The sequence below is a fragment of the Phascolarctos cinereus genome, unplaced genomic scaffold (genome assembly GCF_003287225.1).
Source record: "Phascolarctos cinereus isolate Bilbo 61053 unplaced genomic scaffold, phaCin_HiC Scaffold_4;HRSCAF=312, whole genome shotgun sequence".
NCBI classification, from domain to species: domain Eukaryota; kingdom Metazoa; phylum Chordata; class Mammalia; order Diprotodontia; family Phascolarctidae; genus Phascolarctos; species Phascolarctos cinereus.
The window spans coordinates 697,136,776-697,149,054 of record NW_027555847.1 but is presented as its reverse complement, the minus strand read 5'-3'; the positions used below and the strand labels follow the sequence as shown (position 1 = coordinate 697,149,054).

The following is a 12,279-nucleotide window of genomic DNA, read 5'->3' as shown; positions in this document are numbered from 1 at the left end:
TAAACCGCACACCCGCGGCGCAGGCCTTGCGCCTTTAAGAGCCCGGCCCGGGCCGCTGATTGGCCGCGCCGCGCCGTGACGTAGGAAGGAGGCAGGCCTTGGTCCGGGCGCTCTGCTCCCCCGCCTCAGGCTCCTCCGGGGAGCGAGCGGGAGGCGGCGGCGGCGGCAGCGGCGGCGACGGTTCGAACCCGGCCCGGCCCCGGCCCCGGCCCCACGCTCGGCCCCAGCCCCAGCCCCGGCCCCGGCCCCGGGGGATGCCCCCGGCAGGCGCGCCCTCATGGCCGCCGACGTCTTCATGTGCTCGCCCCGCCGGCCTGGCGGCGGGGCCCGCCCGGTGCTGCTCAAAGCGCCGGCTCCCGACGACGACGACGACGACTCGGACACGGACGAGCCCGCGGCCGCCGCCGCGGCCCCCGCGGGCTCCGGCTCCTCCGGCGGCCCGGTGCGGCCCCGGCCCGGCCCCGCCGCCGCCCCCGCCGCCGGCGGGCCGGACGAGGACGAGGACGACGAGGCGGAGGACGAGGAGGCGGCGGCCGAGGAGTCCGGGGGCCGGCGGCGGGGCCGTCAGCAGATCATCCACAGCGGCCACTTCATGGTGTCGTCCCCGCACCGCGAGCACCCGCCCAAGAAGGGCTACGACTTCGACACGGTCAACAAGCAGACGTGCCAGACGTACAGCTTCGGCAAGACCAGCTCGTGCCACCTGTCCATCGACGCGTCCCTCACCAAGCTCTTCGAGTGCATGACCCTGGCCTACAGGTGGGCGCCGTCCCCTCCCCCTCCCACCCCCCACCGGGGGCTCTGGGGCGTGACCCCTCCCTCCCACCGCCCCCAGTGCCCACGCCTCGGCCCCCTAGCCTGCCAGCCTCCTCACCTGCCCACCTACACGCGCACACAGACACACCCCTGCTGGTGGCCGGAGAGGACGGCCCACTCCCACAGCACCTACCCCACCCATGTTCTCTGCGGCAGAAGGGGGACGATGTCCATTCATCCACCCTCTCCTCCATTCTTCTCCTCCCCCATACACACACCAGGCCAGGTAGGGAGGACCTGTCTCCTATACACCAGTCTTCTCACCTGTCAATCCTGGGGATGACACCCTTCCTCAATACAGGGTGCTTTTCTCCCCGTCCTTCCAGCTGGTGATCCTCTCTCCTTGACATCCTTACCCTTTACAAAGCCGGGTGCACGTTTGGCCATCCCCCCCAAAAAAAGCATACGTCTCTCTGTAGTCCATTGCTGACCACCCTCTGCACACATGCAGAGGTACATTGGTCCTGGCCCATTCCCCCAAATTGGAGAACCCTAGAGATAAGGATGATCATTCTTTCCCCCTTGGAGACCTACGTGTGCCTCTCTCTCAGCTGGGGTAATAATAATAACTACTGTTTATGTAGCATTTTAAAGTTTATGGTTTCTGTGTATGATCTCATTTGATCTTACAATTGACCTATGAGGTAAGTGATATAATCCCCATTACAAATGAGGAAACTTGAGGCTCTGAGGTATTGGAATGGCTAGTAAAGGTGAGGCAGGATTTGAACTCAGGTCTTACAAGCTCCAACACTTGTATTTGCCGTGCCACCCGGCTGCCTTGGCACTTAGGTGATGACCCTCACCCAGGGAAGGAAAACAAGGTTTCCTCCTCCCATGGAAGTCAACCACAGGGGAGATTGCCGACTTGTTTCTCCCTTCCCCTAACCCCCCCTCATCTCCCTCTCCCATGGAGATGTACCTGCTTCATCCAGCTGCAGAAACTGGGAGGTGATTCCCTCAAACAGGATGTTCCTCCTGGCTTCTGTACATATACAGGGTGTCCACACCCTCCACTCTTTAGTGAACATTGTCTTCCCAACCGTTTGTTCACTCCTTCCTGCCTAAATACCTGTCCCCACCCCGTGAGAGACGTGGTGGTGGCCTCTGCCCACTCACTCATCTATCCATTCCTGTCTCCTTTGTGGAGACCTCTTTTTCTCTTCCAACCATCCCATACAGAGTTCTACTCCCCCTCCCATATGGAAGGTGGGCAGCAGGATGGGGACTTAATCTTCCTCACCTCCAGCTGGGAACCTGAGAGTGGACTCTTCCTGAACATACATTTAGGGAGCTCCTGTTCTTACCCACAGATCCACTGGAAATGCTCCTTTCTGTGGGGGGGGGGAGGAGATGAGACTGAAAGGATATATCCTCACAATAGGAAGTAAGGGATCTGGGCTACCCATTCTAATTGGAAACCCTTCTACCTGCCCCCAGCAAGGAAACCTGGGAAATAATACCCTTCACCCCCCACTAGAATTGCCTGTCTCTCCTCTCTATCCCTGGGAGTTCTCCCTTCTTTCTTGTGGAGCCAGGGAAACCAGGATTTACCTCCTTCCCGCCTTTGAGGGACCGGGGAGAGGGCCCTTCCACACCCAGTCCAGGAGTTCCCCTCAGGCCTCAGTCTAGCTGTGGAGATCTGGGAGACAAGGAGGAAGAAGACCTTGGCAGATATCGCCATACTCCTCCTCCCTCAGTCCACCCCAGGGAGCTGCCCCTTCAGTTCCCCATGGGCAATAGGAAGGTTCTCCCCTCCTCCCTCAAGGATCTCTGCAGCCCGGCTTCTATATCATGTGGCACCTTGCCAAGCTGACAAGCAGAAAAGGAGAACCAGGGAGTTGGAGAGCCAGAAAGAACTTGGACAGGTCTCCCTCCAGTCTCCCTGCTTAGGACACTAGAACTGAAAGAGACCTTTAAAGATAATTGGCTTCTAATCCTCGTGTCATAAAGGAGGAAGTTGAGCCTGCAGGAGGTTGTGACTTGCCCATGGCAGAATAAGTGGCAGAGAGCAAGGTTTCTTGACATGTTGGGGGGGGGGGTGTGAGGAAGGGGATTATCATTATCATGCATAAATTTTAGAGTTTGAATGGACCTTTTTTTTTGTGCTGGACCCCTTGGACGGTCTGGTGAAGTTAGGACGTCTTCTCATAATGTTTTTAAATGTATAAAATAAAATACAAGAAATTATAAAGGAAACAAATTATATTAAAAAAAGTCAAAATGTTTTCAAAATGAATTCATAGACCTTGCATTAAAGAACCCCTGATCTAATCCTTTGCCCTCAATTTTACATTGGAGTTGACTGCTTAAGTGTAATTCCTCTGGGTCTCAGTTTTTTCTGTTGTAAAATGAAGGGGTTAGATCAGGCTAATTAAATATTGGGTGTAGCGTGTAGGTGCTGGGAATACTAAGGCAAAAACCGACTACTCCCTGCCCTGAAGGACCTTACAATCTCAGCTGAGGGAATGTATAAGCACATAAAAGTAGATAGAAAGTATTTTGAGGAGTTGGGGGGAGTCTCAGAAAAGGCCTCTTACCTGAGCCTTGAAGGAAAGGAGACAGGGAGAGGGCAAAGTTAGAAGATGTACGTGCCAGGCCGTGGAGACAGGAGGCGGAATGTCATGTTTGAGGAGTGTGTACTGAGTCTGGGAAGACAGGCTGGGCCCCAGTGGGGAGGGCTTTAAGTGCCAACAGCAGGGGTTTGTATTTTCTAATCGATGCCACAGGGAGCCATTGGAGATTTCTTGAGGAGAGCAGTGACGTGGTCAGACCTGTCCTTTAGGAAGATGGCAGTTGAGCTGAAGATGGCAGTGATAACTTCACACTCCCTTAGCGCTCTGCTTACTGAGGGCTTTCCTTGCAGTACTCTTTGAGGTAGGTGGTATAGGTGTGATAGGTGAGCTCTGGGCCTGTAGTAAATGGCCTCAGAGGGCTGAAGTGGTTTTCCCATGGTCACACAGCTAGCTGACAACTCTCCAAGCCAGGCCTTTTGGCTACCAGTCCACTGCTCTTTGCCATTTACCTGTGTGCGGCCAGTAACTGGTGCTCCCTGGGCCTCCCCCAGATGAAGGTGTGGGACTAGATCGTCGTGCTGCCTCTGATCTCAGAAACCAAGCCTCCATCGTTTTTGTCCAGAGGAGCAAACTGAGGGGGAGGGAGGCTTGCTCAAGGGCACGTTGGCCTTCTTACTTGCCATGTCTAAGCCTTGGGTAAGTAGTGGCATGAGGACCAGACTCCAGCTCCTCAGATTCCTTGGCCATAGGCTGTTCCCCACTGGAATCTTGACTTCTGCTCCACTCACTTTGGAGACACCTCTTAGCCCAGCAGGTGGGTTAAATGTTTAAGGTTGGGAGGGAAAGAGATTGGGCTTCCAGGTTATCCCAGCTGGCAGGACCTGTGGGTGACTGATGGATGTAAAATTTACATTGTCAGTGTAGGTGGATGGTGATAGAACACCATCCTGACTTCTGGCAACCTGGGCTTTCCTACCCTCTGGCAACCCTTCTGTGCTTCAGAGAAGTCCTAGGATGTTGGAGCTGAAAGAGATCTTAAGGATCAGAGGATTATTTAGAGGTCATCCAGAGAAGGGAAGGAAGGCCTTTGTCCAAGGGGACATGTTAAGCTGCTGACAATTAGAGACTAGGGCTCAGGTCTCCTTACTTAGGGTCCAGTCTTCTGTTCCACTCCACTTCTGGCAGAGGGCTTACTGGTTTTAGACAAGAAGCCCCACCTCTTCCCTACGGCAGTTACTGGGAATCATAGATGTGCTTACAAGGAACTGTGGGTACATGCTTCATGCTAAGGCTGAGCTTTGTGTGTTGGGAGCCACCAGCTGTTGGAGGGGCAACCTGGCCCTTCTTGGAGCAGTGGGAATCTTCGAGCCTGGAGGGGTGTTCCACCAGCTTCTAAACACTGGAATGTGGAGCCCAGCAGAGCCCAGCACCTTCCTCTTACCTGATTTCAATGCCAGCAGAATCCCTGAGCCACCTGTCAAGACAGGTGCTGAGGCTGGGAAGGGATGGAAGAATTAAAGATCCTTTCCATTCCATCTGTGCATGCATTAAGGATTTGTGCCAACTAGCTTCTTCACTTTCTTCGGAAGATTTGCTGGTGCTTAGCCCTTCACGTTTGGGATTAAGATCACTGGTGAGCTGGGCTGGCAGGGGCTGTCTCAGAGCTGGGCTGCAAGCAGCATAAGAAAAAGCAGCTCAGTCACCTTGACTGGGAGCCTTTCTCCAGGAATAGTGTATGCTGTAAAGAAAAGAAGTTGGAACTTCTTTCTCCTCCTCCTTGGTAAGCTGAGTTGCTGTTTTCTAAACAGTTAGCTACAGGTTTAGCCTTAATATATTAGGTCAGACATAGTTAAAATAGTAGGCACTTGGCTGTGGTTGGCATTGTTCTTTCTTCTGGAAGAAATAATTAGGCTATATGTTCCTCTGAGTTCCTGTAACAACTCCATTTCCTTTAAAAAGAATTTCCTTGGTGACTTATTTGTCACATGTCTGCCCCTTAGCCCTGACTTCCATCTTCTGCGTCACAGTACAGGCAGTTCCTCCCCTGGTGCTGTGGGTTTTCTTATTTGCATCTGCACAGAACTGGGTGAGGGCTTTCTATTTAAAAAGTAAACTGGAGGCATTGCTGTGGCCTTTCCAGCTTGTATGACAAGTTCCAGAAGGGAAGACCAAAGGAATACAGCCCTTCTGGGTTGCAGTGTACCCTTCATCATTTGAGGGGAGCCCTTTTCTTAAGTTACATGTGAAAAGTAGCAGTTTAGGGAAACTTAATTCCATTATTAGAGACGAGCTCTCATCATTAGCTATTTTTGTATATTAGAAATATTATGGGATATTAGCTATGTCCATTATTAGAGTAAACACTCTTCTTCTCCGTCTGTAAAATGAAAGCATTGGATCAGAGCCTTAATGCTTCCTACCAGCTTTATACTTTGTGAGCCTGTGATTTACTTTTCTATAAAATTGGGGCCTCGCTGAGTCAGTAGTGAGAGAAAAGGACTAAAAACTTAGTTTACCCAGGCTGTTCCAGAAGAGGAGAAAAACAGTCATCCTCTTCTGTGGTGTTTGGTAGGCAACCATATACAAACCGAGCAGGCCTGTTGGCCATGCTCTGCTGCTCAAGAGTGTTATGTCTTCATTCAATGAAGAAGAGTATGAGAGATTAGTTGAAATTGATAGTGACTGAAAAGTGACTTCTTTAGCTCTAGGGTTGTTGAATGGGTTCAGTGTATGATGCAGATTTCATGTCCATTTGTATTAGAATTTTTTAAAAACTAACTTTTTTTTTGTGCCAGTGTCTATTACAGATAATTGTGCAAGAAGGAAATTTTGAAGAGGCAAAAGTGTTAGTTCTCTCATTTGAGTCTTAGGTTTTTTTTAATGTAAATTTATTTATTTTTAGTTTTCAACATTCACTTCCATAACTTTTTGAGTTCTATATTTTCACCCCATCTTCCCCCTCCCCCCACCCCAAGATGGCATACATTCTGACTATCCCTTCCCCTACTCTGTCCTCTCTTCTATCTCTCCCCCCTCCCTTCTCTTATCCCCTTCCCCTTCTATTTTCCTGTAGGGCAGGATAGACTTCTGCACTCCATGTCCTATATTATTTCCCAGTAGCATGTGAAAACATGTTTTTTAAACATATGTTTTTAAAACTTTAGGTTTCAAATCTTCTCCCTTCCTCCCTCCCCACCCACCCTCGTTGAAAAGGCAGGCAACCCAATATAGGTTGTACATGTGCAGTTATGCAAAACATGTCCATAGTAGACATGTTGTGAAAAACTCACTCTATTTCCCTTCATGCTATCCTGCCCTCCCATTGATTCCGTTCTCTCTTTTGACCCCGTCCCTCCTCAGAAGTGTTTACTTCTGGTCACCCCCTTTCCCAGTCTGCCCTCCTCTCTATCACCCCCTGCTTTGAGTCTTAGTTTTTAACTTAAAATGCTAAGTCTAAAGTATAGAAGAAATGCAAATGGGAGAATAGACAATTTGAGTTTACTTTTAGTAATCTTGTACAGTGTTTCCAAATTTAATAATTGCTCCATGATTCTAGCAAAATTAGAAAGGCATCTGCAAACAAGACATAGCAAATTTGAAAACATTAAAAAATTTTTTTTCTTTTTTCTTTTTTGTCCAAGGCAGTCGGGTTTAACTGACTTGCCCAGGGTCACACAGCTAGTGTGGCTGAGGCTGGAATTCGAACTCCGGCCCTCCTGACTCTAGGGCTAGTGCTCTATCCATTGTGCCACCTAGCTGCCTCGAAAACATTTAAAATTTTAAAAGCAAAAATGTAGACCCGGAAATAGTTCTCCCTTAAATATAGCTGACATATAAGTAAAGGGGAAATTTGTTTTTGTGTGGGAAACATTCTTACAAGGGTAGCTAAGCTTGCCGTGAAATATTGTTCAGATTGGAAGAATAGTAATTGATAACCTGTGCTTATAATATTGTTAGATTCAGAATAAAATAGGTCTGAACTTTTAAAAAATCAGCCTTGTGTTATTTAGTACCATTAGTAGTATACATTTTGAAAAATAAAATATATTTTAATTTCAGGCTCCAGGTACAGATAATTCACGCATACAGGGTGTCCCAAAAGTCTTAGTGCAGTTTTAAGCTTCAGTAGCTTCAGTATAAGTTGTATTTAAAAACCCGTATAAATAAAATAATAAGAACAGAAAACCCCCAAGGGACTATGAGCAATTGTGCCATATTTGCAGGCCTCTGAATTTTAGGGACTCTTAACCCCATACCAAAAGATATATATGTAGAGTTTATTTTTTAAATAAACCTTTTAAATACATTTTTAAAATAATTTATATTAATACTATTTTGTGTTTCCTGTAGTCATTGCCAGATATTATCATCCTCCCTTGTACCAAAAACAGTGAAATCAAAGAGACCAGTTGGGTCTCAGAGTGTTATGTGCAGCCATTGCCTCTCCCCTTTTTGCCAGAAGGAAGTAAATGCATTTCCTCTTCTCTTTTCCAGGATCAAGAATGGCCATTGCAATTTCTTGGTGTTTGGCCTTGTTATAGTGATTGACATTGACTTTATTTGTACTAAAGTGAGCCCAGTAGAAAAGAGACAAGTGTGGGTACAACTTTACATTTGTTTATATACACCTCAGTTTTCTTAACTAGAGAATAAATTCAGCATTTATATGGACTTGAATGGCAGTGTTCCTGTTATCCTTATTTTAGTGGCAAGCATAATTTAAAAATATTTTCCCGTAGATGATGCACTGGTGTTTTATTTCAAGAAAAGGGCTTTGCCACTGGAAAAAGTGGTAGAAGTGCTTGGCTCAAGGCTTATTATTAACCAAACAGCCCAGGAAAGAACATTTCATAAATGGCATCCCCCTTCCCCCACCCTGCATTTATTTCAGGATTTTTTTTTTCTTTCTGAAGAAACTGAGCATTACTTTTGAAGTAAGTGAGGAGCCTTAAGGTGACTTCTTTCTTACTTGTCAGTTTCTGTAGTTTGCTAGTGGGTATATTTATCTTGCCTGTTAAAGACACTCAGCCCAGTTGATTACGTCTCTGTTTTGCCTTTGCCGGGTTTTACAGCTACAGATCCCCCTCATTGTTTCCTTGTGTGAGGCTGGCAGTGGGATGCACTTCCTTTAACTGGCAGTGAGGCCCTTAACTGCATGCAGAAGCTGACAGGCGTGACCCAAAGACAGTTGGCTGGGCTGTGACATCTGGCAGAGAAGTGAGTACGGTGGCAGGTTCCTGACCTTAGCTCTTCCATGGCAGAGCTGGCTTCCTGAGAAGGAGGGCCAACATGGCTAGTGAGGAAGAGACTGGGCTCCATCGAGAGAATGAAGTGAACCCTTCTTGTTAGAAAAACAGTTCCACTGGGATCTGAACCCTCATGACTACTTCAAATTGACGATCTCTTTTCTTCTTCCAGGATTTAGGACCCTTGTCAATACTGTGAGAGAGAGAGAGAGAGAGAGAGAGAGAGAGAGAGAGAGAGAGAGAGAGCGCGCGAGAGCGTGAGCTGATTATGAGGAGGGCCAGCTGGTTCTTCTGTGCACTCATGTTCCTAGCCTGTGATGTTCTGTCTACCTTTAGCTTCCGGTCCCTTGACCTCATTGTTCCCACTCTCCCCCAATCCCCACCCCCAAATTGGTGCACTCTGTGCTTTTTGGGCTTGATTTCCTGTTAACTGCTGCTGTTTCTAGATGAGGTTCCAGTGTTTATTTGGGGAGGAACAAATTGTAGGGGAATGTTGGCTTTCTGAAAAGTGGCTTTAGCATAGTAGATTTCGTCCATCTGTGACAAGGCAGTCTCTGCTCCCTGCCTCGTACTGATTTCTTAAACCTTGATAGGTGAAGTCTGAAGAGTATATGTGGGTGTGACTTAGCAGTCACCAAAAGGAAATAGGAAGGAGCAATATCTTCTGTTTTATTGTTCAGTGAACCCTTCCTTTTCCTCACCCCAGGGAAGAGATGAACTATCTGGGTAGGAGCTCCCTTAAGTAAACCAAGCTGTACTCAGCTGTGAGAAGGAAGAAGAGAAAAAAAAAAAGGAGCCAGTGGCAGGTGGAGCAGATGTCTGCTTCTCTGGTTCTTGAATCCAAAGTAGCCCCTAAGCTAATCAGTTTCTTTCTCTACTTCCCAAGGTCCCCTACATCCCTTTCCCCAACTTATTTTTGTGTTCCATTCTGAATGATAAGCGTAGAAATAACCTTGTGATGGTTACATTGGTGGATGAGACAGGGAATTAAAACAGCAGAAAATAATGGCTTAATCTGAATTCCTGTAGTTGCACAATTGGAACAGAAAAGGAGTTCCTTCATTTTGAGGAAGGTGGTTATATCAGGTTGGAACCCCACCATCACTGACTAGCTATGGAAACCTTGGTCTGTTAATTTTTCATATACCTACATTTTCCATCTACAAATGGGGGCAAATGATACTTGTCTCACTAAGACATTTCAACATGATGGCTAGATATGTTAGCCGACAGGGTCTGATGCCAACTTGTCTGCAAAATAGCAAGCCACTTCAGCTTCTGTTAAAAAGTTCTGCAGTCCTATATTTTAGATAACACTGGTCTAAAAGATGTCAAATAGAATTATTTTTGGGTGGGGACGGGGTCACGTTTATAGAATTTCAATAGTAGTTCTGCTAGAAAACATTAATCGTAGTTGCTTCTTGCCTTCTTTACATGTGAGCAATGCTGTACGTGTTTGTCACCCATAAAAATTTCCAATAAAAACATATAATTTTAATCCCCGCTTCTTATTTTGAGTATTGTGGTCAAAATTTTTGTTGTCTTGTATACTTGATATGAAAATTAAGAGAGCTTCATTTCTCTCTATACTTAGAGACAAACAATTTGTAAAGGTTTCCTACTTAACTATCTATCTGAGAAGTTAGAAATCAAGGGAAGAGAGGGTAGCTTAGCGCATTAGGTTTCCATAGGCTATAACTTTTTAGAATGCATGTCGAGGTAGTATGTATTAGTTGTTAGTAGCAACAATAAGAAGTGAGAGGTTTTACCAGGTTTAACATCTGTTTTACACCATCTGGTGTAAAAGAAAGTACTTGTTCTGGAACAGAGCTCCTTCAGGTTGTTTAAAGCTCTAAGCAAATGACCACGATGTGTAGCAACAGACTGAAGTCACATGTGTGAACAGAGTTTTAGTGTTTTAATGAAATACAATTTGTAAAAAATTTAACCTGATATACATTGAGTAATGTGTAATCACTGCTGCAAAATAATGGGATGACTTCTAAACAGATCACACACATAACATTTTACTAATACATTACTTACCAATTACGTACAGGCAGTTAGTGGTCCAGTAGATAATGTTGGAGTTGGAGTCAGGAAGACCTGAATTCCATTCTTGCCTCAGACATGTATTGGCTGTATGACCTTGGGCAAGTCATTTAACTTTTCTCAGCCTCAGTTTCCTTGTCTGTAAAATGGGGATAATAATAGTGCTTGCCTCACAGGGTTGTGAGAATCAAATGAGATTTCATTTTATACACACACGCCCACCAGCCGTATCACAAACTTTAAGACATCATATAAATGCTAGCTGTTATTATTAATAATGTGATCATCAGTCAACCCAGATTTTTTGTGGCTTTGGTCAGTGTAGAAACAGATTTCCTTGTGAAAAGACAGAAAGTCAGCTGTTTTTCCAACAATCAGAAGAAAATTGCCCAGACTTCTGGACAGAATTCTTTGGATGCCCGTCCTTCACCAAGGCTCAGAACTTAGAGTGTCCCTTTAATGTGAGAGGCTAAGCCTCTGATCTGACAGTCAGTACTCTGTCATCCCTCATTTGTCTTAAGTCTCTGACTACTGGCTGCTTCTGTACTGCCTACCAATGTATCCATGTCTAACCTCCCTAAGAAGGCCATCTACCGTTAGAGTCACCACTTCCTCTTACTCTCCTAACTCTCTACGGTCTGGCTTCTGACGTCATCAGTCCGTAGAAATCTTTCCCTTATCTCAATCCTTATCCACTATCTGGCTTTCTTGACTGCTACTTCACAGTTTCCTTTGTTGTATCTTCATCCAGATCACACTTGATAACTGGTTGTCCTCCCCAGGCTTTGTCTTGACCCATTTTTCTTCTCCCTCTATATGTTTTTAGTTGTTGATCTCAGCTCCCATAGATTCAGTGATCTCTATGCAGATCTAATGCTAATCTCTCTCCTGACCTCCAGTCTCATATCTCTAACTGCCATCTTAAACTCCCACATATCCGCTACTGAACTCATTATCTTTCTCCCTAAACACTTCCCTCTTTCTGACTTCCTTAATGACTGACTCTCCTTAAAACTGATAGGTTGAGATACACCCAAGTCAGAGAGAAGCTGCAGGCCACAGGAGGGAGCACAGAAAAGAACAGATGGAGAGTTCTAAAAGCTAGGCTAACTTAGGGACTAGGACCTCTTGGTTAGGTTGTGAAAGAAATGGGTAGCACCCCTGTGTTAAATAGAATTGTCAAGTGGCCATCTCAGTAAGATTGAAAAGTCCTAGTCCTTATGACACAGAGTGGGAAGATGTCTTGTAGAAACCCAGATTGTGTACCCAGTTTAAAAAAATCACTGAGATCCTGAATCCTAACCCTGCTTTTCATTGCTGCCATTCCTCATTCAGACGCTTAATGGCAAAGGTTAGAATTATGGAAACCGCAGGCTGCTTACTCAAAGTGACTAAAAAGGGCTGTTAGAGGGACAGATGTTATTTAATTCAGTAATTATTTATTGAGTTTCTTTGGCAAAGAAAGATCAGCCTTCTCTACCCTCTCACTTCCTCTCCCCTACCTTGAGAAACAATAATAAAACCTCTGTTACAAGCATCTGCATAGTCAAGCAAAACAAAATTTCTCACTGGACCTGTCTAAAAATAAAATGTTTCGGTCTGCACTCTGAGCCCTCTCTGTGGAGATGTGGGCAGCATGTTTCATGACT

The 12,279-nt window shown here is 46.2% G+C and overlaps 1 protein-coding gene across 1 annotated transcript in view; it reads left to right on the top strand.

Annotated features, from left to right (window-relative positions):
• The first annotated feature begins 212 nt into the window (after nucleotides 1–212).
• Nucleotides 213–12,279, top strand: part of MLXIP (MLX interacting protein) — a 70,369-nt gene continuing 58,302 nt past the window's right edge. The window contains exon 1 of the mRNA XM_020970145.2: nucleotides 213–759. Within this exon, the coding sequence (XP_020825804.1) occupies nucleotides 278–759 (482 nt within the window). The 5' untranslated portion in view covers nucleotides 213–277. The remainder of the gene's footprint in view (nucleotides 760–12,279) is intronic.